General features: G+C 37.9%; 1 protein-coding gene and 1 long non-coding RNA gene across 3 annotated transcripts in view; one reads left to right on the forward strand and one right to left on the reverse strand.

Moving 5' to 3' along the window:
• Positions 1-713: 713 nt before the first annotated feature.
• LOC149167168 (uncharacterized) overlaps positions 714-26836 on the reverse strand; it is a 223500-nt gene continuing 197377 nt past the window's right edge. Inside the window, exon 4 of one of the 2 annotated variants that reach the window (XR_016260539.1) lies at positions 714-1092. This is a non-coding gene — a long non-coding RNA (uncharacterized LOC149167168). The remainder of the gene's footprint in view (positions 1093-26836) is intronic. The other variant, XR_016260538.1, reaches the window with a different exon arrangement.
• Positions 2483-26836, forward strand: part of LOC149167169 (DNA (cytosine-5)-methyltransferase DRM2-like) — a 219114-nt gene continuing 194760 nt past the window's right edge. The window contains exons 1-2 of the mRNA XM_089432574.1: positions 2483-2623; positions 2838-2957. Coding sequence (XP_089288700.1) covers positions 2483-2623; positions 2838-2957 — 261 coding nt within the window. The remainder of the gene's footprint in view (positions 2624-2837; positions 2958-26836) is intronic.

The following is a 26836-nucleotide window of genomic DNA, read 5'->3' on the forward strand; positions in this document are numbered from 1 at the left end:
TTACACGGAAAACAAAACAAAAAAAACTGAGAGACATGAGTCACCGGCCAAACACATCTTCACCATAAGAGAAACATCCCTTGCATTGCTAAAAGGCGCCTTCATATATATATATATTTATATTAACTTAAAAAGTTAATAGAATAAACAATCGACACAAGACGCAAAACCGCTTTCAAACACAATCCAATATGCTAATTAACTTCTCACACTTACACGGAAAACAAAACAAAAAAAACTGAGAGACATGAGTCACCGGCCAAACACATCTTCACCATAAGAGAAACATCCCTTGCATTGCTAAAAGGCGCCTTCACAATAAGAGACATTCCTTGAATTGCTCGCTATGATTTTCTATTATAAATATGAAAGCATTTCCAAACCCAAAAGTTGCTTTAAGAAGCTTTGCTCATTAGTCTCTCAACTCCATATTTACAGAGTGTCATTGTTTATAGAGAAGGGGCATACTGAGAAGGAAACATGGGACAGCAATTTCCTCTTCACAGGGTTTACGGGAGGGATCAAATTTGCTTGATACTTGTCTGCCTAGGAAAAATTGCCTCATAAATTTTCTCTCCATTGAAATCAAGATACTCAAAATATAACTTACAAGATGAAAGGAAAAGTATATGTTCTCTGGGTTACATCCTTTCTCAATAAAATGTAGAGCTCAACATGTATTAATATTCATATTTAAGATGGATCTATACTGGTTAATAATAAAACCAGAAGATAGATAACAATGTATAAAGTCTCTAAATCTTCCTTTTTCCCTCTTTATATAACTGCAAAATTACATGACTTACATATTTGCATTATAAATTCACAAATTAACCCTTTTGAACATATCCATGAAGGAGACTCTACTATATTTATTGGATCAACAAAATTCTCTGGATTGACCCAGCATTTTTCCACACATCCCTGCCTGGCTTTGCCCTTCGCAGCTTCTTACTGTAGGAACGAAAGGAAATCCTTTTCTGAGGCAGCCCCGATTCACTACGATATCTCTGAATGATTTGAGGAGCCCCTAGTTAAACTCTGCTTCTTTTAAATATTTATATAATGTGAACTTTCTTCAGCCGTTATGATCTGGTATAGATTATAACATGCATTCATTGTAAAGAATAGTATTAAAGAAAATTAAAAGCAAAACATTGTAACAAGTCACAGGCATCCATTAGAAATTGTCAGAATAATGCACATTCCATACTATCCCAATTGAATAACGCTATTTATTTATGGTTTAAATGACAAAAACTTCATAGCTAAAAAATTATCATGTGAAGAAATTATACAATAAATAATATCCAATGAATATGGTGGCCTCCACTCTGTCCAGGTGCGAAAGAGAGGAATCTTGGAAAAGAATACGAAAGAGAAACAATCATCTAATTCAATTGGATTTAATTCATCATTTAAATACTTCCTTTGAAAAATTTCTCGCCAAATTTAGGTCTCTGTGACAAAGCAGAAAAAATTCCATTTTATAAACTAAAAAATATTAATGTAAAGTAAAATAATAATGGAATAATTAAATTGCCATTTTATTATTGGAGAATTAATGTGAAATAAAATCATTTAAATACCATTAAATTACTATTTTATTATTTAATATTCTTGGTTTTAGTGAAAATTATATTTAATTATTTATTTTAGGCGGTTTACTTGGGAAAGAAAACGGATTTAGTGACAAAATTTATGAGAGGAGAAATGATAAATGTATGATACTCTTGTAATATAATGCTTTGGAAATGAAATGAATTTTAAAAATATTAATGTGGAACGAAATCCCATTGCTATATTACTAGTCAATTGCCTAGTTAATAAAAACTACTTTGGTAATAGAAATTTGAAATCTGGGAGTATTGACAAATGTATGTGTGGTATGTTCTTATCCTATAATGCTTTGTCTTACTCTTTCATTGCCACTTATACGACCTTTAACATTAACTGCCCATTCCTTTTTCTTTCCCATGAACTTCCCATTTCCTTTTCTTTTCCAGCGACGGTTCAGGACTTTCAGTTGGAAAGAAAAGGTGATGGGCAGTTAATTTTAAAGGTCGCATAAGTGATGGGCAGTTGGTTGGAAAGAAAAAGTGACGGTCAGTTAATATTAAATGTTGTATAAGTGGCAATGAAAGAGTAAGACAAAGCAGCATGTGACAAGAGCATACCATACATTTGTCAATATTCACAGAATTCTTTCATCAACGCCGTTCAATTCACCCGGTGATATAATAGTAATTTTGCAATAAAATTTATATATATATATATATATAATTTCATTTTCTTGGTAGTATATGGTTAGTATGTCATCTCTCTCATAAACTTTTCACCAAAACCTCTCGGTTCACCAGAACCTTCCCCTTTAAAATTAAAAAAATAAAGCTATAATTTAATTATTTTTATAAAATTTCATTTCACATTAATATTCTCCTTCAATTTCATTTCCAAACAAACCTCTCCAACCAGAAACGAAATGGAAAAGAAATTGCTCGCCTGCTTCAATGCATGCATGCTGTGTCGTAAAGCGCTCACACTTGTCACGGCAACCAGCTACTTTGCTCTTCCCTCCCTATATTTTAACAACTTTTGCATGCCAAATGTTTCCTTACTAGCAGTAATTTCACCTCGGTCATTTTAATGCTCTGCATGTAAATGTAGTCGCTTTGTATCGAATCCTGCTTCTTGTAGTTTTGTGAGGGAGTGAGATCAAGGAATATAGTATCAATATGGTACGTATATTTGCGTTATGCTCCACCCCTGGGATTACATTTATTCTTCTTCTTCCTCCCATTTTCACGTTGTGTGTTGTGTGTCTTTGGCTTTTGTAGGAGAATCTTGTGGGCTACGAAGACAGTGACGCAGAAGATGGCTCTCCCCGACAAAAGAATGCAACCCAAGTTAACAAATTCTCAGAAATGGAACGTGTTAAAAAGGAGAATGAAGACTCTGTATCTACTGTTATGTGGCAGCCACTCTACCTCAAACCATTCTCCCCCAACACATTTGAGGTGACAATATATATACCTCATCGCATTATGATGATTTATGCTATCTTTTTGGTATCTAGTTACACAAATGTTGCTGAGTATAATGAAGTTGTTGTTTGAGCTGCTAATGTAAGCCAATGGGGTTGGGATTCCAAAGTCTGGAGCGCCCAATACTTCAATTTTCAGATTCTTTCAAATTTTCTGATACTTGGGGTTCATATTGTCCAACTTTTATTTTAACAAGAAAGTGACACTCAAGTCGACATTCTTTTATAACGCTTCTTCAATGTGGCGCTCAAACGATAATATACTTCCTTCGTTTTACCTTATCTTTTAGTTTCTAATTTTTAAAGCAGTTCTGGCCGTGTCAGTAGATTCCATAGCCATCACCATGAAGTCTTGAATGCTGGATGCACCACCCACCTCCGTAAGTAACCCTTTTACATTTCAGTCAAAAACTCCACAATCAAACTTACTGCATTCTTGGACTGGATATAAAAACCAATGTTGAAGAACATGCAATTCACTGTGCTTTCCCTGCAGCTCTGGCTCTGTCAATTTTCCCTGGAGTGGCCCTGGGGCCCTTATGATTCTTGTGTTTCCAAGTGTTTGAAACCCGAAATAGGAAATGGCAGGAATTGGGTTTCTGATAGCAGGGTACTCTAAAAGGATCAAGATTCGGTAAGCCCTTGTGCTTATTGGTTATCCAAGTAGTGGAAACTTGAAATAGGACTTGACAGGAAATGGTTTCTGAAAGCAATTATGGCAAATGTCTAGAAAGAATTAGAAACTTGATAGTCTTCTTTAGAAGATGTAGGAAACAAGTAAAACATTAAGTAAGGGTTTTAGGTTTTAAACACTCCTACTTTGTGATTTCTTGAAAAAAAAATCACAAAAGAATTGCTGGATTCTGACAAGAAATTTTTCATCCAGGCGAAACATCGCCTCATTAGACAACATCATTTTTAATAGATTAGGAGGCAATTTTTTCACCTGGAAAAGAATGGACAATCCAGCATGATTTTAATGAAATTCAGCGAAAATTTTTGGAAATCCAGGCTACAACTTACAACTGTCAAACTTCATAATTTTGGGTGCCTCAAGTGTTCTTGACGGTGCTGAATCTATTTCATCAAGCAAGGGTTTTGGTATTCCTGATGGTGCTGAATCCATTTCCACTATATAAAAAAAAAAGATTCAAACACTCATACAGTCAGATTTTTTGAAAAAAAAAGAAAACGCCAGATTTTGACAAGAAATTCGTCGTCTTGTTAGATAACACCCCTTTTAATAGAGTAGTCTAAGGAGATCATGTTTTCACCCAGAAAAGATTTCCCTGGGAAATCTGGCACGATTTTGTTGAAATTCAACAGAAATTTTTGGAAATCCAAGTTACAACTTACAATTGTCAAGATTCATAATTTTGGGTGCCCCAAGGTTTCTTGATGGTGCTGAATCCATTTCAACCATTTAAAAAAAAATCATTCAAATAGTCATACAATTGTATTTCTTGAAAAAAAAATTGGATTCTGACAAGAAATTCATCGCCTAGTTGAAACATTGCCTCGTTAGATAATACCCTTTTTAATAGAGTAGTCTAAGGAGATGCTGATTTCACCTGGAAAAGAATGTAAATCTGACACGATTTTGATGAAATTCAGTGGAAATTTTTGGAAATCTGGGTTACAACTTACAGTTGTCAAGCTTCATAATTTTGGATGCCCCAAGGGTTTTTGACGGTGTTGAATCCATTTCCACTTTCAAAAGATCGATTCAAACACTCCCATGGTCAAAATTCTTGAAAAAAAATCACTGGATTCCAACGAGAAATTTGTCGTCTAGGTGAAATCATTGCCTGGTTAGACAACCCCTTTTTAATAAAGTTGTCTAATGAGGCTACATTTTCACCTATAAAAGAATGGAAAATCCAGCATGATTTTGACGAAATTCGGTGGAAAATTTTGGAAATTCAGGTTACAGCAGTCAAGCTTCCACCATCAAAAATATATTCCAACACTCCCACAGTCAGATTCATTGAAAAAAATATTGCCAAATTCCCACAGGAAATTTGCCATCTGGACGAAATCGTCGCCTTGTTAGATAATGCCCTTTTTAATAGAGGAGAGGAGACGTTTTCACTTGTAAAATAATGAAAAATATGGCACTTTTTTAACAAAATCCAGCGGATTTTTTTGGAAATTTAGGTTACTGCTGGCAAGCTTCATAATTTTGGGCACCCCAGGGGTTCATGATGGTGGTAAATCCATTTCCACCATTAAAAACAATTCAAACACTCCCACGGTCGGATTTCTTGAAAAAAAATCCCCAGATTTCGACGAGAAATTTGCCATCCAAGCGAAATCATCACCTCATTAGACAATGCCCTTTTTTATAACAACCTTACAATTTTTCTAGAAAATTTAGCATCCATCTATTACCACACATAATTTCAATAATTTCATTGACATACAAAGTGCTAAAATTATAAAACACAATTTATAGCTTAAATCTCTAAACATAGAGTTTTTTCTCAACTGAAGTAATATTGAACTCAAAATTTGATGTGCATAATTCATAATATATATGGTTATAAGGATTCAAGAAACAAAGCATAAATGTTAAAATGCCTAGTGTTGCCATCATGGCTCAATCGACAATCGCATGACTGCTTAGGTAGTCCAATAAAATCTAAATCATCATAACATCTAGTGAAAAATCTGCTCAAAAGACATTGTTGAGTGCTTGTCTGTTTGTTGGTCTGTTGTTCTTTTCTCATAATATGGAAATTTGTTCTCTCCTTTTTATAGTATTTTTTAGTATAAGGCTCTTATTTAGACAGGGTAGAGTTAGCGTAGACACTTAGGATTAGTCCATATGTTTTAGCTTTCAAATGATTTCAGGAAAAATGATTTGAGCATCAAAATGTCAAAAACGGGCAGCAGTTTTTGATTGTTCTCAAGACCATCAAGAAGTTTTCAAATGATTTTGCAAACTTCCAAGTGTCAAAGATGTTTGCAAGACAATTTCTCGGGGAAGGAAACAGTTTTTGATTGTTCTCAAGACCATCAAGAAGTTTTCAAATGATTTTGCAAACTTCCAAGTGTCGGAAATGTTTTTAAGACAATTTCTCGGGGAAGGAAATGTTTATGATATTCTAGAATTGTGTCATGCTATGAATCAGAGTTAGCGCAGTTGTTGATGGATAGTGGTAGGCAACTACAATTGTTAGACATCAGCAATGTGTATGGGAGGATGATGTAGAGACAGGGTGTTGTAGCAGTGCAACACTAGAACACCTTCCTCGCTAAGAGGAAGCGTTAGTTTTTGTAGCATCAGATGGTGTTCTAGTCTTGAAACTTTGTGGAGAGGCTAAAACACAAGATTTCTCCAAAACCAAAAAATCATTTATTGAAATTCCACCTAGAGATAACTCAATTAAATTAATTGACCATCATTAAAATTTTTCCTAATTCTAACTTAAGAAAATTGGTTAATTAATAGTAATTAATTGAGAAAGGTGAGAATTCTTTAGAAACTCACACGGATCGACTTGGAGATGATCTCAGCCATTGATTAAGTTTTAATATTGGCCATTGGAGTCCCAATTGGAGATTATAAGAAGAGGTCAAAGGGTAGATGGAGAAACACATAAAGTGAGAGCCAATAGTGTGAGTTCCTTGGCAGGTCAAGCTATCTAGCTTCAGAGGTCAAGCAGAGGAAGAGAGTTCGAGCCAGAAAGGATGCAAAGGGGCAGAGGCAGTGATTTTGGAGGAGGATTCCAGTTCCGAAGAGTCAAGAGAGGAGGATGAGTTTATTATCCAGGACGCTGCACAAGAGTTGCGTAGTGCCTCAAAAGGAGCAGTTCAATTTAGTTGTGGGGAAGTTCGATTCAGTTGCCAGAGGCCTGGAAGTCTTCCAGAAGGTCAAGAGGATTGTTTCCAAAGAAGCATCGGGAAGGACTGCTTGTTTTGAGAGGTTTTTTCATCCACACATGTGGCCTCTTTTAGAGGGAGTCAGTTGTCGACATTGCTTGGAGAGGAGGGTAATTTCCCTTAATAAAATTTTCCAGTATTTCTCTCAAATAGAAAATGCCAGTTTGGCATCATTTTTTGTACTCAGAATTTTGCTGCTTCATAATAATAAAACCCTCAACTGCTACAGCTATTTTTTGGCATTGGGTCTTTTGGCAACACTTGTCCAAAAATAACTGTCATATTTTATGTGTGTACTAACATTTCTTAGGTTCCAGTTTTTTTATTTCCGCAACTTTTATTTTATTTGGTGAAGAAATTGCAGTGTGATTAATTTGATATAAATCAGAAAATTAATAAACTGACAATCAGTTAGGAGAATTAATTCCATTTGTTGCATTTCAAGGAATTTTCACAAGAGACAAAGCACAACTAGAGTCATGGGTATGGGTGATGATGAATGGTCATTGTGGGTTTTGGATCCAAGAGGGTTCAATGATGGAAAATTGAGTTAACAACTTGTTTCAGATCCAGGTATCGAGGGACCCATTCATTTTTATCTAGCACAAAAGCATGATGTAACCCAATGGTTTGTATGAGATCCTATTATCAGTATGCAGATGCCTTTATGATAGCCATATGTGGATTGCTTGAGGGCGATCAATCTTGGGGCAGGAGGACTTATAATGTCCCCATTTTTAGTTTCCTCTATAGTACAGCCAGGATGGGTTTCCAAAGCATGTGATGGCTAGGCTACAGGAGCAGGATTACATCATCAGGGGTCTCAAAGGGGTTTTGAGGGATTTTTAAGGAATTCGACAACACTCGCTTGGCATATTCATCATCAGGAGTAGTTTTGCACAACTTGTTTTTGGTTTCGTTGCTTTTTGAAAATTCTCGTAAAATGGGGTTATTATTGAGCATTACTTAATTAATCATGCTTAAGGTGGAATTTCGGGAGGAATATTTGAAAGACCACCTTAGTGTAATAGCTCATTGGAACTAGAACGAGAATATATATAGGATGGGACGCCGAGAAGTGACTTCCAGTGGAATAAAATATGGTGGGTGAATTACCATTTTCCCAAATTAAAAATGACTTTAATTAGTCACTTAATTAAAAGGGGAAAAGGCCAACAATGACTCAAATAAATTTAAAAAGTCACTTAAGACAACTTGAAAATTCTCGTAAAATGGGGTTATTATTGAGTATAACTTAATTAATTACGCTAAAGGTGGAATTTCGGGAGGAAAATTTGACATAACACCTTAGTGTAATAGCTCATTGGAACTAGAACAAGAAGATCTATAGGATGAGATGCCGAGAAGTGAAATAAGATATGGTGGGTGAATTACCATTTTCCCAAATTAAAAGTGACTTTAATTAGTCACTTAATTAAAAAGGGAAAAGATTAATTAAGGGGAAAAGGCCAAAAGTGACTTAAATAAATTAAAAAGTCACTTAAGACAAAGTCAAGGAGGAGCTTCTAGAATAATAATAAAATAATAAAATAAAATACTTCTAGAAGATTGGAGATCTATCTATCAGGTCTTTAAAATGATGAGTAGATCATTTTGGGACATCTTGGTTTGAGGATTTCGCTACTTTAGTAGCCCCAGGGCAACAACCCTCGGGTGATTTAGTGAGAGTGGGCGAGAACCCATCTCTCCCCTTGGTGAATTCATCCAAAATTCATAGGTGCTTTATTTGTTTATTTTTCATTTTAGAGATCGAGTATAGCTTGTAGCAGATATTTGTGCAAGGCCATCCTCCGTCATTTCTAGTATTTGCATGTATTATTTAAATTAATAAAGTAAGGCTGAATTATTTTGCGTGTTTATCTTGTTCATTCTTCAATTGCAGATTATATTTCTAGTTTTTGCCATTAATTTTGTGGTTCAATTTGTGCAAATTGTTTATCGAATTGACAGACTAATTTATTGAGCAATATTCAATGAAATTTGCATATGGGATATAACATTATAGATACAATGCTCCTTCATTTGGGGAGTTAGCTTTTCAACACAGTAGAGCTTCCAGAGCCAAAGATTGCATACAAGAGAGCATGAATATTCTCAAGGCTCTTAAGGAAAACCTACAAATTGCCCAAAATAAGCTATAAATGTATGCAAATAGGAACAATAATGAACACAGTTTTGAGGAAGGAGACTTGGTTTTTCTACAGTTGCAACCATATAGACAGTTTTCATTGAATAAAAGTGGGGAATGAAAACTAAAATCATGCTTTTATGATCCTTACAAGGTTTTATGGAGAGTCGTGGAGATAGCATATGAACTTAATCTACTAAAGGAAAGCAAGATTTATAATGTATTTCACTTATCATGCCTAAAAAAGGCCCTGGGATAGCATGTTATGACTTCAATAGAGTTGCCCCCACTTAATGAACAAGCACAACTACTATTGATTCTAAAATAGATCTTGGATGTTAGGGAAAGGAAGTTGAGAAGAAGGATGTGTTACCCACCATCAGTGGGTGACCCCTATAGGAGAAATTTTCTCCTAGATGTGTCTTCAGCTGGCAGCCAACAACCCCTTGTAGCAACCTGATAGCTTGATGGGCCACCATTCTTCACCACCTGAGAAAGCCATTGTGTGCCCTCCCTCATCTGTTAGGATCATATGTTTGAAGGTGGGCCTTACAACCCTGAAGGTATGACTTTTCATTATGTAGTTGGGTTTTTATGCTTGCTTTTCTTGGGCACATTTGGACATGGATTAGTGGGGAGATTCGGTGGAAAGAATGGGCTTGGACTATACTCTTGTTCCCTTACCTCAACTTGGGGGTTAGTCATGTATCCTAGTCTCATGGAATCTCCTTTACTGGCTAATAGCTTTAGGAGTGGCACTACATGGGAAACCTTGATTTTGGTTGCGTGGTCCCGCTTCTTGTTACCATATATCTCACTCCCCTCTGTTCATTGCGAGCCCTCTTCACATTTTTCCCATCTGGGTCCACATTTTTCCATTGGGTCCACAAGGTGTTAGCTTCCCCCTCCCCTTGTCCACACTTTGGGTCGGGCCCAGAACAATGCCCCAAAGGTTGATGCAGCTAAAACGAAAAATAAAAGCATAATTTGGCCACTTACAATAGGAAATTTACCACAAAAGTAAAAAGATGGTTGAGACATAATAATTTTAGCACATGGGCAAAAGACAAACATGAGCTCTACCCCCTATCACTATGGTCATCACCTTGGTTCCTAGGGCCCTTATGAGTGACGCTTGCATCATTAAGGAACACACGATTGTCCCAAACCCTGGTTGGCGATGAACTACCCAACCTTAAGGGGTTACTCACTGCTACATCATACACATATGCTCTCATCCCCTAGAGCCTCAAGCAATAAAAGGAACAAAAATCAATAAAAGGCAAAAGGCATATGAAGAAGGGTGGAAAAATAAAGGTCGAGGTAACTCATGTAACAAAATTGCCCCCTCCCACATTCATACACCCAAGGAGTGGGCTTCCTTCATCATAGTTTCCCTTGTACCATGGCATGTGGCTTGGCACATTCCCTCTTGGCACCACTCCGTTCCATCATTATTTCACATGACACTTGCCATTTGATGGGTGTACCGTGGACTTGTCACTCCATTAGAGGTTGAAACCACCTAATAGGGTCCTTATTAACCTCTCTTGTCGATCAAGGTAACACATGTACGTTTTAAATCCCATTTGGAAGGGCATGCCACTATGAAGTGTCCACTTCTACCCTTGATTAGCAAGCTTATTTACTCAATTGTGCTAATGATTAATTGTACTATAAGGAGAGAAGATGCATGGGATCTTATACAGGATTGCAGGTGGGTTTTCATCTTGGAATTTGTCTCCCTATATGGGTTCCAAGCCCTCTAGAGGGTCACAATGGCACTTGTAGGGTGAGCGTTGAGAGCCATGGGCCTCCACCATTATAAAGCATTGATTTCCACACCATGGGCCTCTTCAGCACACATTTCTTGTTTGAAACCCATCCATACATAGTTGATGGTTCACTTGGACCACATTGCCCACCCGACCACACATTGACACCCGACACTTGGTCACTGATCCAAAGCCCATATTAGGTTTTGTCTCACCTAGAGAGACATGGGTGGGCATGTGTCATCATATAGCCCTCATTAATGGAGCATTGACTTGATCTTGAGCCATTTGGAGACCCATGAGACCCATTTGCAGCCCACTGAACCCAACTTGGGGTTTTGAGATGTTTGGCAGCATTTGGATGGAACACCCCTCTTATTCATCACTTTTGAGGCCCTCACCTTCATTCCTAGCACATGGGGCCTCAATGCTATCATTGGAGAGCACTTTAGGGCTAAAGCATGAATTAAATAATAAATAATGTAAGCTATCTTGGTTGGCTTGTAACCAAGGGTTTGTTACCTTGTTTTAACACTTTAGGGGCTTTCATAATTAGAAATTCAAATTCATTAGACTTGTATAAATAAGAAAGCCTCTCTCTCGCTTTGTTTCATCACACTTGGGGTTTTTGGCCCTCTCATTAGAGATTTTTGGCCTGCACTTTGGTGGAGTGATTTGGATGAAGCTAATGCATTTTGACATTTGGAAAAGTTCGTTTTCTCTCTTGGAGCTTCTTTTTGGCAATCTTGTGGATGGATATACTCTTCTTCGTCTTGTAAGTGCTATATGGTGCTATATTTTTGTTTTGATGAATGTATAATTCATGGAATAATTCTCTTATGGCAATTAAATGTGTCGTAATTAATGTGAATTGTTTGAAGCACTAAAAACTATTGGAAATTTTTACATTTGTCACTCATTGGATGAAGAATGAATGAATGTTCCTAGAGGATTAATTTTCATTTGTATCCTTGAAACTCCATAACATTTGCCATCGAAGTATAAAAGTCGAAAGTTGTCATGTAGCTGCATCCATAGACAATGACACTGCTTCTTCAAGCCTCCTTGAAGAGCGAAGTTACCAAATCAAGATCATTTTTTACTCCAATCCTCCCAATCGCTAGGCACTAGTCATAAATCCTTGGTGATCACATTAACTCCATGAATCATCTTTCTTTTCACCTTTTCCTTCCCTCTTTTTGGATAAGGAGGCCTCCCTAGGGCTTGGTACGAATTTCAATAGGGAGGGGCTTTTGCAAAACCGTCTAGACAGTCTTCTATGTTGGTGTTTCCTTTAGCTCTCCTCCCGATTTGGGGCCATTTTCACTGTCAAATCTTTATATAATTGATTTCCTAGCCGTCATGTTGAGTGGGAACCCTAGGTGCTATCCTTTAACTTGGGGATTTCTTGAAGGTTTGTACTCTATTAGTATATCATTCAAAACCTTTTGTCGACTATCTTGACCTTCAATGAACTCTTACCTCGTCAAATATCTCAACCCTAGGTCTTGTATAGTATTTCTCTCAAGGGGTTTTTCGTGCAAAGTCATCCTAGATTGCCCTAAAGTTCACATTTTAATTGAACCTTTCCATTGAATGAACCATCCTTGCCTCACTTTGAACCCTATTATAAACACATTAATCACAAGTGAGGGATACTAAGACTCCTCCTATCGAGAAAATCCGAGAAGAAAAGGGGGCATAGGTTGTGGTGACAGTGGGCCTTTGTCCCAAATTGTTGTTGTGGCCTCTTGCTTTAGCCTATTTACTAGGCTTGCTAGTTTTTGCAGCAACATGATGATCAAGAAATATCTTGTTAGGTGGAAGAATTTTCCAATGGAAGATGCCACATGGGAGGGAGATTGAATCTTATAGCATCACAACTTGCAATTCCTTGAGGACAAGCAATTTTGGGGAGCACTGTAATGTCCCTTTCCGAATAGCAAGTGCAAAGGGGATGACTTAGTAGCCTATCTTGATTCCCATAAGCTATAGTTGAAAGAAAAAGGGTATCAATTAATTATTTAACTTCACCAGGGGGAAAAAACAACATTTCTAAAGTGATATTAGATAATTAAATTAAAAAGAGTGGTAAAGTCAAGTGAATCATGGTATTTAGTCGAGGACAAATCTATAAAAGGAAGATAAAAGTTCATATTGGGTCATGATTAGAATATTTGTGAATTGAATTAAGAAAGCTCTTGTGGCTTGTTGTGTAAGGATGAACCCTAGTGAGAAATCAGTTTCGATGGTGAGACTATCCACCCTAGTTGGTTAAGATTGGTTTCGATGGTGGGACATATCCATCCTAGCCATCTTAAGGGGAGTATCAATTAGGTTCTCCATAAGGACTTAACAAGGAGAAGGATGAAGTTGACAAAGATTGTGGAGCCGGAAGACAACATTGTTGAAAAGTCTAGCTTGATAGGTACTCCCACAACCCCTAGGGTACTGGGTTTGTGTGGAGTTGACCCATGAAAAAGACATTTTGTGGGAAATGTACCCAAGTGCTGGGTTTTGGGCACATGTTGGTGGGCAAAAGACCCAATAGATATTATTGTTAATTCTAATTATTGATGTGGACGAATCTTAATGATGGAGGAGCCCCTAAGACAATGATTGGAGAGTGTATAATAGTAGTGGCCTAAGGAGAGGTCAAATCATCCAAGAGAATCCTTCTCAAGAAGCATTACAAGCCAAGGAAGAAGTCAAACTATCGTAGGTGAAGTCGAGCTTGGAAGGGGAGCATGTTTTCTGGTTTTTCTAAAGGTTGCTTAGGAGCGGAAGCAAGAAGCGGGAGCGGGGAGAAACATTTTCAAAAGCTCCTAGGTCGGGAGCAAATTTACAATAATATATTTTTTTATATTTTGATCCATATATTGTCAACAAAATCTTGTACAATGATGAATCAATTATAAAAAAACATAAAAACATGGATTAAACCATATAACATCAATCATCTAGAAGTTACAATCTTCATCAACCACAGGTCCAAAAGTTACAAGTTTTGATTTACATAGCATGTAAGGGTGTACAACCAAAATAGCATTGAGTGCAATCCATCTATGAACCGAAAATACTTCAACAAACAGGCTCTAGATGGCCTCTAGCATCTTAAAAAATCATGCTACAACAAATACCTATATATCATCAAAATCATTGCCTATCTTGGGATCTTTGTCATTAATATCATCCTCTAAGCATTAACATAAGATAGAAAAAATGTAGCATGTCAAGTCAATATTTTGTTTGAGTGATTGGTACATTTTTAGTAAGGTCATGATAGAGGAGTTCGACAACCAATGTCACTAGCATCAGGGTACATAGAGGGATTGGTGCTCTTGATTAAATACGAGTTCCATACCCCTATTACATGATAAAATCCAATGGAAACATTGCAATCCCCCCAATCCTAAAATCTTGAAAAACTGATAAGTTTGCTGGATTTTGAGTGAGATCTAAAATTCTACTTTCTCCATATGAAATCCAATTAGGTCAGAACCACTCTCAAACATACCGAGTCATTTCATGGTAATGTTAAAAATTTAAGTAAAAGGATGAAAATGAAAGATAAAGGAGAATGTCATTTTTACTTTAAGAATTTAACATTACCATGAATTGTATATCAATACTAGGGTCATAGGCTTGATCATTAGGTTGCCCCACTCAAATTCTTGTTTCTTTGAAAAAAAATTGTGTTTGGAACGTGTTTGCAGAAAGAAAATTGTGAAAAAAAGCTAGGGAACGAAAAAAATTAGGCAACACGTTTCTGAAATTCACTCCCTGCTTAGCGCTAATTTTGGTAGCACACTCCCGGGGTTGCTCTCGATGTGCTCTCGAAGGGAGCATGCTTCAGGAGTGGGTGGGGGGGGAGCTCCTCCTCGACCTTGGTTTTTCTTATGTTTGTAGAAGGCCATGTTGGCTCAAAAAAGTAAGGATGAAGTTTGTGGTAATTTTGTGCCATGGTTGAGGTTGTTTCCGGCTACGTTAAGGAGAAAAGGACCGAAGTTTTTCTCCCATGTCAGAGTTTCTATTTTCCGAGTTAAGGAGAGGGATTAGCCCTAGAAGGAGGCCCTAATAAGCCTTAGTTAGACTGTTGTGTGAGGCCACAAGACTTCTTTGGGAGGCTGAGACCTAGATAATGTGTAATTTGACCTCAGATTTGGGACAGAGATAACGTCAAGCTCCATGCAAAGGAATAAGGTCTAAAATTAGTGCAAGTAGGCTTGTATGACATGGAGATGAGTGTTGAGGTGTATGCATGGAATTTTGTCTAGCAAAGGATGCACGATAACATGGTTTAGGGATGCATTGAACAATAAACTCAAGGGCATATTTGTTGTGTGTTGCAGACCTTAGTTTGGAGGCTGATAGATAGTGGTATGAGGGTTGTCATACACTATGAGAGGTTGAATCCATTGAAGCCCTATGTACAATGATATTGGAGTAGAAATCCACTGTTAGAGAGTAGACCCTCGAAGCCTATGCACAATGTTTTGAAGAGGCAAATTATTGTGTAAAGGCAGTAGCTTAGTCACTATAAAGAGGCAATTTGTAGGACCTGGTTGTGCAAGTGAATCTGGAGAAGCAGAGGACCTTGTGAGCAGTTAAGGAAAAGGTATTGGAGCCGCATATTCTCTACAAGTATAGGGGCAAAGGACCTGTCTGGTGTTCAAGACAAGTGGACTGAAAGGGCTAGTTTAAGTGCTTCTTTAGCAAGTAAGTCAACTTGTTCTTGTTCTTGGGCAAATTGATAGTCAAGTGTAGTTGAAATCAATCCCTCGTTTTTCTTGTATCAGGGCTAATTGTAAGGGCCATGATCCCTGGTACAAAAGCCCTATGTTTGTTGTATTAAAGTTGTAATGCAAGCAAGTTTTGGGTTTGTAAATCTATTATGTACTTCATTGATTCACTGTTGTTACATTTTTGCTGTGGAAAGTGCTTGAAGTTGTGGTATTTCAGTTGTTTGTAATCATGTATTAGACGTAGACCTGATTCTAAAGTGCCAAGGAAAAATCAACATGGTATCCGAGCTACTTTGAAGGGATAGCAAAATCAAAGTGTGCACAATGAACAACTCAAGAGGGAGTTGTGTGACTTGTTGTTGAAGGACTAACAACATGTCAAAGATGGTTACTAGTTTGAGATATGATGATAGGTTGGATGGCTTGTCCAAAAATAGTCCTTGGAAGGAAAGGATAAGGCTGCTCTTTTTGGTGAACAAGATATTGTAGTTTGTCGACAAAGAATTTCAAAAAGCAACTGATCCTATGGAGTTGGAAATATATGGGGAAATATATGGGGAGTTGGATGCGAAGGCTAAGCTCATCATCCTAGATGGTGTCAAGGATGACTTGATACCTCATCTAACCGGGAAGAACACTGCCTGAGATATATGGAAGGATCTTTAGGGCTTGTTCTAGAATAAGAACAAGAACAAGAACCGATTTTGATTATTGAGAGAGAAGTTGAAGAGCACCAAGATGTTGCATGGACAAGGTGTGGCTCTGTATCTAACGAGTCTTTCTCAAGTTCATGATGAGTTTGCTGCCATTGGAGATAATGTTCTTGATTCTGAGCTAGTGAGGACTGCTTGAAGGTCTTTACCGAGGAATGGAAACCATTTTTTCAAAGGGATAGTTGCTCAAGGTAAGTTGTCAAATTCAAACAAGTTATGGGATGACTTCATCCAAGAAGAACTATGGGACGAGGATCTTTGTATGAAGAATTCTACTAAAGATAATGTGGCTCTTGCAAGTAAGATGAAGGGCAAGACGAAGAAGGATTTGAGCAACTTGAAGTGTTATATATGTGGAGAGTATGGTCATCATGCGAGCAAGTTGAAGTGCTATACATGTGATGAGTATGGTCATTATGCCAACAAGTGTCCGCGTAAGAAGAAGGGAGATAATGAGAAAAAGGAGATAGCTAGGGTTGCTACATGTTCAGGTGAGATGGATGACTTCTCAAGAAGGTTTGAGGAAGACTTTTCTCTAGTCTCTTATTTCTCTGAGGGTACCATTGGCGAGGGTGCGTGGTACATGGATAGCGAAGTGTCAAAGCATATGACAGGTTCGCGTGAAGTTTTTGAGACTCTTACTGAATGAGGCTCAAAATCACACATGAAGGCTGGTGATAAGAGTTAGAAGATTGTCAAAGGGTTAGGTGTTGTTTCATTTAGGATGGATTCAAGTGAGTTGCTACAAGTTCAAGATGTACTATGGGTACTAGAGCTCAAGTGAAATATGTTGTCTGTCTCAGTGATCAAGGCGAAGGGTTTTGAGATGATATTCCGAGATGGGAAAGGATATTCAAGCACAGAGGCTCTAAATTTGATGGAGCTATCATTGGAGTTAGGGAGAGTGATCTATATCGACAAACGAAAAGCCTATAGATCAAGGGGAGAAGCAGGTTCCTGAGACTTAGAGGGAGTCAAGTTTGAGAGGGTCTTTGCAGGTTCAGAGGGAGAATCTGTAACCCAAGAATAGTGCATGGTCAGTGGGGAGTAAGGAGACTTCTACAATTGGCAAGAAGGAACCGTGGAATGGATTGAAGGCATTTCAAGAGAAGAAGTGGCGTGAAGCTTCTGGAGGCAGGGACACTACCGAGGATAGTGTGGTTCATTCTACAGGGTATGTTGCAGTGTTGGACACCATAGATTGGGCTAGTGACGCTAACGAGTTAATCCTGAGTAAAGGAATTCCCTCCCTCGCTAAGAGGGAGTGTTGAAAAGTGTAGCTTGGGAGGTACTCCCACAAACCCTAGGGTACTGGGTATGTGCGTTGATCCACAAAAAAGATGTTTTGTGGGAAACGTGCCCAAGTGGTGGGTTTTAGGCGCATGTTGGTGGGCTATAGACCCAAAAGATATTATTGTTAATTCTAGTTATTGTTGTGGAGGCATCTTAATGATGTAGGAGCCCCTAAGAAAATGATTAGAGAGTGTGTATTTAGTAGTGGCCTAAGGAGAGGTCAAATCATCCAAGAGCATCCTTCTCAAGAAGCATTACAAGCCGAGGCAGAAGTCGAACTACCTCAGGAGAAGCCGAGCTTGGATGAGGAGCATGTTTTTTGGTTTTTCTTATGTTTGTACAAGGCTAAGTTGGCTCAACAAGCAAGGTTGAAGTCTATGGTAATTTTGTGTCATGGTTGAGGTTGTTTCAAGTTATGTTAAGGTGAAAAGGACCAAATTTTTGCTACAGTCAAAGGGTTTCTATTCTGCGAGTTAAGGAGAGGTTCGAGCCCTAGAAGGAGGCCCTAATAAGCCTCAGTTAGATTGTTGCATGAGGCTACAAGGCTTCAAGTATTGTGCAGAGACTTCTATGGGAGGTCGAGACCTAGACGAGGCCTAGTTTGACCTCAGACTTGGGACAAAGATAGCGTCAAGCTTCAGGCAGAGGAATAAGGTCTAAAATTAGTGTGAGCAGGCTTGTATGAAGTGGAGAAGAGTGTTGAGGTGTATGCATGGAAGTCTGTCCAACAAAGGGTGCATGGATAGCGCGGTTTAGGGCCGCATCGAGGAATAAACTCAAGGGAAGATTTGTTGTGTTGCAGACCTTGGTTTGGAGGTTGATATACATTGGTATGCGGGTTGTCTTACACTGTGAGAAGATGAGTCTTTTGAAGCCCTATGTACCGTGATATTGGAGTGGCAATCCACTGTATAGGGCAGACCCTTGGAGCCTATGGACAATGATTTGAAGAGGAAAATTATTGTGTAAAGGAAACAACTTAGTCACTGTAAGAAGGTAGTTTGTTGGAGCTGGTTGTGCAAGTGAATATGGAGCAACATAGGACCTTGTGAGAAGCTCAGGCAAAGGCATTGGAGCAGCATATTCTCTGCAAGTATAGCTAGCAAAAGACTTTCCAGGTGTTCAAGACAAGTGGATTGAAAGGGCTGGTGTAAGCGCTTCTTTAGCAAGTCAAGTTGTTCTTGTTGTTGGGCAGATTGATAGTTAAGTGTGGTTGACATCAAGCCCTAACTTTATTTGTATTAGGGCTAATTGTAAGGGCCATGATCCCTAGTACATGAGCCCTATGTTTGTTGTATTAAAGTTGTAATACAAGCAAGTTTTGGGTTTGTAAATCTATTGTGTACTTCATTGATTCACTACTATTACATTTCCGCTCTGCAAAGTGCTTGAAATTGTGTTATTTCAGTTTGTTTGTAATCATGTATTAGGCATAGACCTGATTCTAAAGTGGCAACGAAAAATCAACAAACATCAAATTAACCATTGTAGTAGTTCTGAGATTTTTTTGGGTAGGTGACATTTGACTAGAGAAGGCTGAATTCTTGTTGGGTAAGTGAAATAATTTTATAGGCTGACTAAGCTACATGGTGGGATACCAATTTATTTTATGGGCCAAATTAATTTGTCGACGAGTTCTCCATTTTGTTGAGGCCAAAGTCCAAATTTTCCTTTGTGTAGGTTGAGTTGTCTTCTACTAGCATAATTAATTTTGTTGATCGAATTATCCTTTCTAAAGTGGATTTATTTGTGGAGGCCGATATATTTTTTAGGGTTGATAAATTTTGTATTATGAGGCATAATTAATTAGAAGCAGTGGAATTTTCCTGGGAGGGCCAAATTGTATCTTGGAGGCAGCATTATGACGCAGGAAAAACCTGCAATACCCACAGTATGCATATAAAATGCAGAATCTCATCTATCCCAGGAATTTCAATGACCTGCCTAGTCAAACCTTCATAAATTAAGGTTTAAGGCCCCTTAATTAAATCTCATGCAGAACGATTTAACAACTAACCCCAGTCTGATCCTTTGGTAATCCTTTTCCGCAGAACCTTATAACTCAACCCTTCAACCTTTATAACAACCTTGGTGAATTCTATATCCACGCATATTAACCAAACCCCACTCTGCGTGCCAACTCATCATATATCACAATCGCAGAGTTTCAAAGGACTCAATAGAATATGCATTCAGAACTCCCGATTTGTGATATGCGATTGCTCTTTCCACAGTTGATTTTGTCCATCAGATCAACAACTATCGCAATATCACATCACACCAACATGTGACTCCATCGCACTCCTAAGACTCCTCTCACATGCGATAACACAACCAAACTCCAAATAAAATAAAACCGTGCCTATAACCTTCTCGGGTTCGCTCTGGCCCAAGCCTTATCGCTTCAATCTCCACCGTCAGTCTTATCTTTAATCCGACAGTTGATGTCTTCCCCGATCAATAAAGCTACTCGGTGATCCTGCGCTGTAGATCAAAACCCATTTGATCCGATGGTCTGCGGCCCTTCAACTAGCACGTAGGTTAATTACAGGCCTAATATTGTAGTTGACTGTGACGTAAGCATTGAATTTTGCGATCGAGGGCTAAGATCAATTGCGGGCCTTCAACAGCAATCAAGGCACCCGTACACTCCTATCCCCCGCGCAATTGTTGATCACCGTCGATCTACCAGATCTGTCGATTTGATGGTCTAGATCAATTCCCGCGATTCACCTTCCGCAAATACTTGGATTTAATCTTCGTCGTTCATTTCTTTCTCTTATGTTGTATGACTTAATCTTGGTCGCACATCACCTTCAGCCTCGTTCGTTGATCTATAGATCCAACGATTCCTGTGCATCGTTACCTCATTTCTTCGTCCTTCTCTTTACTTTGTTTTTATGTCGTTTCTTCAATGTTCTTCTGTGGTGTCGGCTTTCTTCAGGGTTCTGGTCCTTCGCTGTTCTGCCACATAACTCTCTCCTGAGCTTGACTCTGCGTATTCCTTAACCACTGTCGCTTTCGAACTTTACTTTGATCCTTCAATCCGATTCAATGATCCAACACAATCCTTCATCTTCACTTCTTCCTGTATTCTGCCCGAACTCCACCTGCATACATATACTGTGCAGAACCTCTAATTCACACATAATTTATCATTCAATACTCAAACCACACACTTACACAGTTTAGGAATTGAATCTTTGTATATATATATATATATATATATATAAACAAATGATTACATAATGAGACTCTCTGTCTCTTTGGCTTGATTTTCTCATCAATGGCCTCTGTTTTCCTACCTGTCGTAGGCTTACAATCAAACCTATCTAACTCTCGACCTGACTGACTAACTAGCTAACCCCTGACTATGCCTTTTAGGCTTACATTTATACAAAAGGATTCTACAACCAATTCCTGGTTTAGATCCATAATCTTCTCAACAAAATCCTAAAGTCTCTTCGTTATCTCTAAGAATCCTCTCTAATCCACAAAATCATGAACTAACTCCTAATCTAAGTTTTACAATTAATTCTCAAATCTCTCAATCTCTCAACTATCCTGATTCTCTCATGTTCTCCTACATTTGAGAATATTTACTAATATGCCTCACTATATTTAATTAAATCCCTATTCTAGCTTCTCTCATTAAAATCACTCAAAACCTTAATAATTACATTAATTTAAAACATAGGAAACCAACTTCCTTGAAAATACAAGACCCCCTATGTCTACTAAAATACAATGATATTATTGTGCTGAATGCTCCTGCATCACATTATTTGCAAAAGATCATATTTATTCCATTTATAGGCAGTTGTAGTAGAAGCAACATTCCAACGGTGGGGCCTAGGATATATTATGCCAATGTAATAATATTAAAATATAATAATCTAAGATAATAATTATTAAATAATGTAATTATGACAAGTCAACCCTTTTAGTAAAAGGCACGAGTTATCACCCTTGACTTGTATTTATATACAGACAATTGTAATTATAAGATCATCATTCTTTCTTATCAATTGTATATATTTTCAGACATATCTCGTGTACTCTGTGCATTTAATTTTGCACTTGGTATGAAAAGTCCATTAAGGTGGCATCAATTGAAAACCCCTTTCTCAAAACCAAATCAAAGCATTGTGAAAATAATCAACTGTCAAGTTGGGAACATTCCATACCTGATGGGGCATTGCATTAAGCTACCATTTTCTGAATCGAGATGTCTTCATTGAACATATATTACATTTTCTTTCTTTTCTAAAACCGCAAAATTCTCTTGAACTTAGATTGTACACTGGATATTAGTTGAGGTGTTTCTACCATATACGTTTCATGAGAAAAATGTTTGCTTTGATATTCATGAAACTTGTGTGGAAGAAATATTCAATGACATGCACTTAAAAAACATAAATCTATTCTTATTGTTGAATTGCAGAGTTTCTGGTGAAAAATATCTTCTAGATTTTGTAGGAGTGAAATATCTACTTTGGTGTTTCGTGAAACTTTGTGCATCTTGTTGATTTTCACAGGGTCTGATAATTATTTTTGAGGATTGTGATCTCTTACATTCTTATATTCTTTAGATCCATCATTCAATAATTACAAAAAAAACATCAACCATATAGAAAATAAGACAATAGGACCATAAAGAGACAACCACACAAAAAACACAAGAAATTTACTTTTGGAAAACCCTCATGGGAGAAACCCAACAACCTTTTCAATAAAGAATTCTTTAGTCCAACAAAGAACATCTAAGTCAACAAACTAGGTTAAACTTGGTCCACCCTCCTAGTCAAGTCATCTGGCCCATGCTTTGGTTCACCCTTCTTCCTCACTTAGAAAATCGTCCTCAGATATGCAAGATATTATGCCTCAGATTTGCAAGCCTTCCTGCCTTGGATAAGAAAGTCTCTCTACCACAAAAATATCATTATTTTATACCTCAAAGACATACTATTCACTACCACAGAGATCATACCTTCATTGCCTCAAAAATCATATCTTTAATGCCTCAAAGATCATATCTTCATTCTCACAAAGACGATACATTCATTGCCTCAGAGATTATATCTTTGCTACCTCAGATCATCCGAAATTTACCTCAGAAAAATGTGAGCTTATCTTGGCTTGGAAAGGTAACAATTATGGTCTTTATATAGTCTTATCTCTTGGACGAATGGGTGTGTCTTTACATGGAGCCGACTTGAATTCTTGATGAGGTCGACTTGACTAAGAGGAGGCCAACTTTACATTTTTGGGGCGAAAAACTTTAATTTCAAAAATTTCAAATTCCTTTCTTTTGAAAGTCCAAATGGGACTTGTCACATAATAATTTTCTTTTGACTCTTAGCATTTAAAATATGCTTTACAGATTCATAATGACTCAAACATACCTTATGAAGACCAACCATAGTTACAAAATTCAACATCCCTCTTAACTAGGAAGCTATTAATAATGACTATCCAGATGTTCTCGTTTTGATAGAATTTCTCTATGAAAAGGTTATAACAAATCATCACCAACCTTGTCAGCATCTTTGAGATCATCAATGTCATCTCGTCAACATCCACTAGTTGGAATTTCTTACACATTGTTTGTGGAAATTTCCTTGAAATTGTAGCCACTAGAAATTTATTCTTATAACTGATTAACTATGTAGTTTATTTGCTACTGCAAACAACAAATAAATTACACTGTCATTCTTCACAAATAAAACATTGCAGAAAATGAAATACTAGAACCGAGAAATATAGAGCACACAAAAAAAATTTGACAGTTATTTTTGGACAAATATCTCCGGAAAAACCCAATGTGGAAAAACCGGTGCAACAGATGAGGGTTTTATTATTAATTCTTCAGCAAAAAATATGAGTACAATAAAATGGATGCCAAACAGGAAATCCTCTATAACAAAAATATTGGCAAAATTATTGAGGGGATTTTCCATTCCTCCACAGGAAATCCTGCAACAAAACGAGCCACGAAACTGGCTTCGAAAAACCCTTGTGCAGGCCTTCGCACAAGCCAAACTCGCACTACCTAGAGTCTACCTCTAATGATGACATCTTGCCTGTTGTTTCCTTTGGAAATTATTCGCTTCGCCTCTTAATGAAAATCCTTGCCTCCGACAACTGAATTGAATTCCTCTCTAGATGAATCGAACTACCTCTTTGAGGCTGTATGCAATCCCTTACACAGCCTCCTGTGGATAACTGTGACCTCCCTCAGCTAACTCTTCCAACACTGGAAAACTCCTTCGGAATCCTGCTATTGATCTCCCTCTCACCTCTGCTTCCTTTTGGCTCGAACTCTTCTCCTTGCTTGACTTTTGCAGCTAGGTAGCTCGATCTGCCAAGGATACTCGCTACTCTGGTGTGTGTATCTCCAACCCCATCGACCTCCTCTTATAATCTCTCATTGGCTCACCAACAACCATAATTAAATCCCCTCAATAGCTAAAATCATCTCTGAGTCGATCCATGTGAGTTTCTGGAGAAATCTCACCTCTCTCAATTAATTCCTGTTAATTAATCACTTTCCTAAGTTAGACTTAAGAAATATTTAATTGTTGATTAATTAACTTAATTGAGCCATCTCTAGGTGTTTTTTCTTGAAACTTTTTCTAGGTTTTGGAGATCCTGTGTTTCTTAGCCTCTCTGACCAAAGTCAAGACTAGAACACCTGTCTGATGCTACAAAAACCAACACTCCCTCTTAGTGAGGAAGGTGTTCTCTCGCTATATCTCCATAACATCCTCCCATACATGCTATTGATGTCGGACAACTCTGATAACGTGTCATGGCCCACCAACCACTGCACAATTCTTATTCATTTGCTACACTAAGTTGACTCAACTCGCATTTGTGTTGTTGTTGATGCTGCACTGTGCCTCCTGCACCACTGCCAACTCTGATCTACACTGTTGCTGCTACAACTACTATAACTGAGAAATAAATCCTCCTGTCCCTGCTATTGAAAAGGGTTCTCCACTATACCCATTTATTCTCTAAAGTAGACGAACTTAGCTCTTCCTATAGCTTTTCTGAGTATATCTACAACCTGCTCTTTTGTGGGAATATATTGTAGCTGGACTACTCCACGCTACACAATCTCTGATGAAATAGCATCAAATGTCTATGTATTTCAACCTATCATGAAACATTGGATTTTGAAAGAGCCTGATGCAACTCTGATTATCACAGTAGATATGGGTTACCTCGATCTTTTGATCGAACAAACTTACTAGTAGCTTCCGAAGCCATATGGCTTCACACATGGTTGTGCTAGTTTCCATATACTCTGCTTCTGCAGAGCTCAATGCTACTGACTTCTGCTTCCTGTTGCACCAAGAAAGCATCCTTGATCCAACGCTAAGGCAACATCGTGATGTGCTCTTTCCGCCCACTAAACTTCTTGTCTGATCTACATCTGTGAATCCACATAGTCTACCACCATCACGTCGAGTATATCTCAATCCATACTCGATTGTGCCGCGCAAATGCCTCAGAACGTGTACCGCTGTTTTCCAATACACTCTCTTCGGTCCCACCATAAACTGACTGAGAGTGTTGACTGCGAAGCAGATATCTAACCTACTGTTGACCAAATACATGAGGAAACCAATAAGCTATCTATACAAGATGTGTTCAATATCCTTGTCCTCTAATGCATCGATCTTCCTCTAGTTTGTAATCATAGTGTGAAAATTTCTAAACTGAAATTCTACTACTGCATCAACTAATTTATTTTACCTACTTATTATTCACAATAAGTTATTTACGAAATCCCTTCAGTAAATACTAAAGTAAATTCTACTGCAATTATCACATAATTACCCAGATAAAAATACATGCACAAAAACCAATCACATCAACAAAGTTATTTTTGGACAATTGTCCCCGAAAAAACCCAATGTGGGAAAACGGTGTAGCAGATGAGGGATTTATTAATCTTCAACAACAATTGCTTTTACAAGGAATGATTTTACAGAGAAACTAAAAAAAAACACCTGAGACTTTCCCTTTGAGACCTTCTGACACTTTGGAGACCCTGCTCCCACTTCTGTGTCACTTTGTGTGTCCCAACGTGGCTCTGCATCCCTCTCTGCGAAGGCTCTACATCTCTCTCGGCGCTGTCTCCCACTGTCCCTGCATCACATCCTCCCCTATCACTGCCTGTTGCTGATGCCTTCCTCTTCCTCCACCCTGCAACTCTCCCTTTGAAATCAATCTCCTCTACTTGAGAATCGATTTTCCTTGAGATAATAAGTATTTGTCGGTATGTCTCCAAATGATCCTCAAGTCTTCTCTTATACTTTTCCTATTGATGAATCAACGGTCGAGATTAAGTCCCTAATCAACGACTAAAATTAAAATAGACTTGATTCTCGTCTCTTAGAAGATTCTCACCCTTATCTTTATTAATACCCATTAATATTTTTATTTTCCCAAGTTTAGACTTAGGAACCCATTAAAAATATTAATTATTTTAATAACTCCTCATCCGGGTGGAATTTCTCAAAACGATTTCTGGGTCTTGGAGATCTCATGTGCCTTAGCCTCTCCTCCAAATTTCAAGGCTAGATCACATACGATGCTAACAACAATCAACACATAGGTGTAGACATGGGTCTACAATCCTGCATCCTGAATCTCTTCATAATCTTTGTAGTATGTCTCCATTGTCTAAGATAAATATCCCTATCTTTCTTCCATACTTCCAAGCCTAGGAAGTAATGCATCAGTCCCAGATCCTTCATGTCAAACTCTGTTGCCATGTTCCTCTTGCAGTCCTCTATGAACCCTGATGACCCAGTCAAAAAGAGGTCATCCACATACAACACTAGGATAAGTGGCTCAACCTCTACCATCAGATAGTAAAAGTTGGGATTTGCATCACTCTTTACAAATCCCAGTTTTTGCAAATAGTTATCAATCTGACCATACCATACCTTGGAAGCCTATTTGAGCCAATATAGAGCTCTCTTTAGTTTGTACACATGCGTGCCCCGCTCATGTGTCTCAAATCCCTTTGGATGTTCTATTATATACCTACTCCTTTATCACCCCATTCAAGAAAGTTGCCTTGACGTCCATCTGGTGAATATGCCATCCCACCTACGTTGTTAGAGATATAACCAATTAGATAGAAGTATATCTGGCAATTGGGGCGAAGATCTCCTCATAGTCTATTCCTTCCTTATGTGCATATCCCTTTGCCA

This window comes from Pinus tabuliformis, chromosome 5_1 (assembly GCF_031772625.1).
Source record: "Pinus tabuliformis cultivar Carrire ecotype Pingquan chromosome 5_1, CPIR1, whole genome shotgun sequence".
NCBI lineage: Eukaryota > Viridiplantae > Streptophyta > Pinopsida > Pinales > Pinaceae > Pinus > Pinus tabuliformis.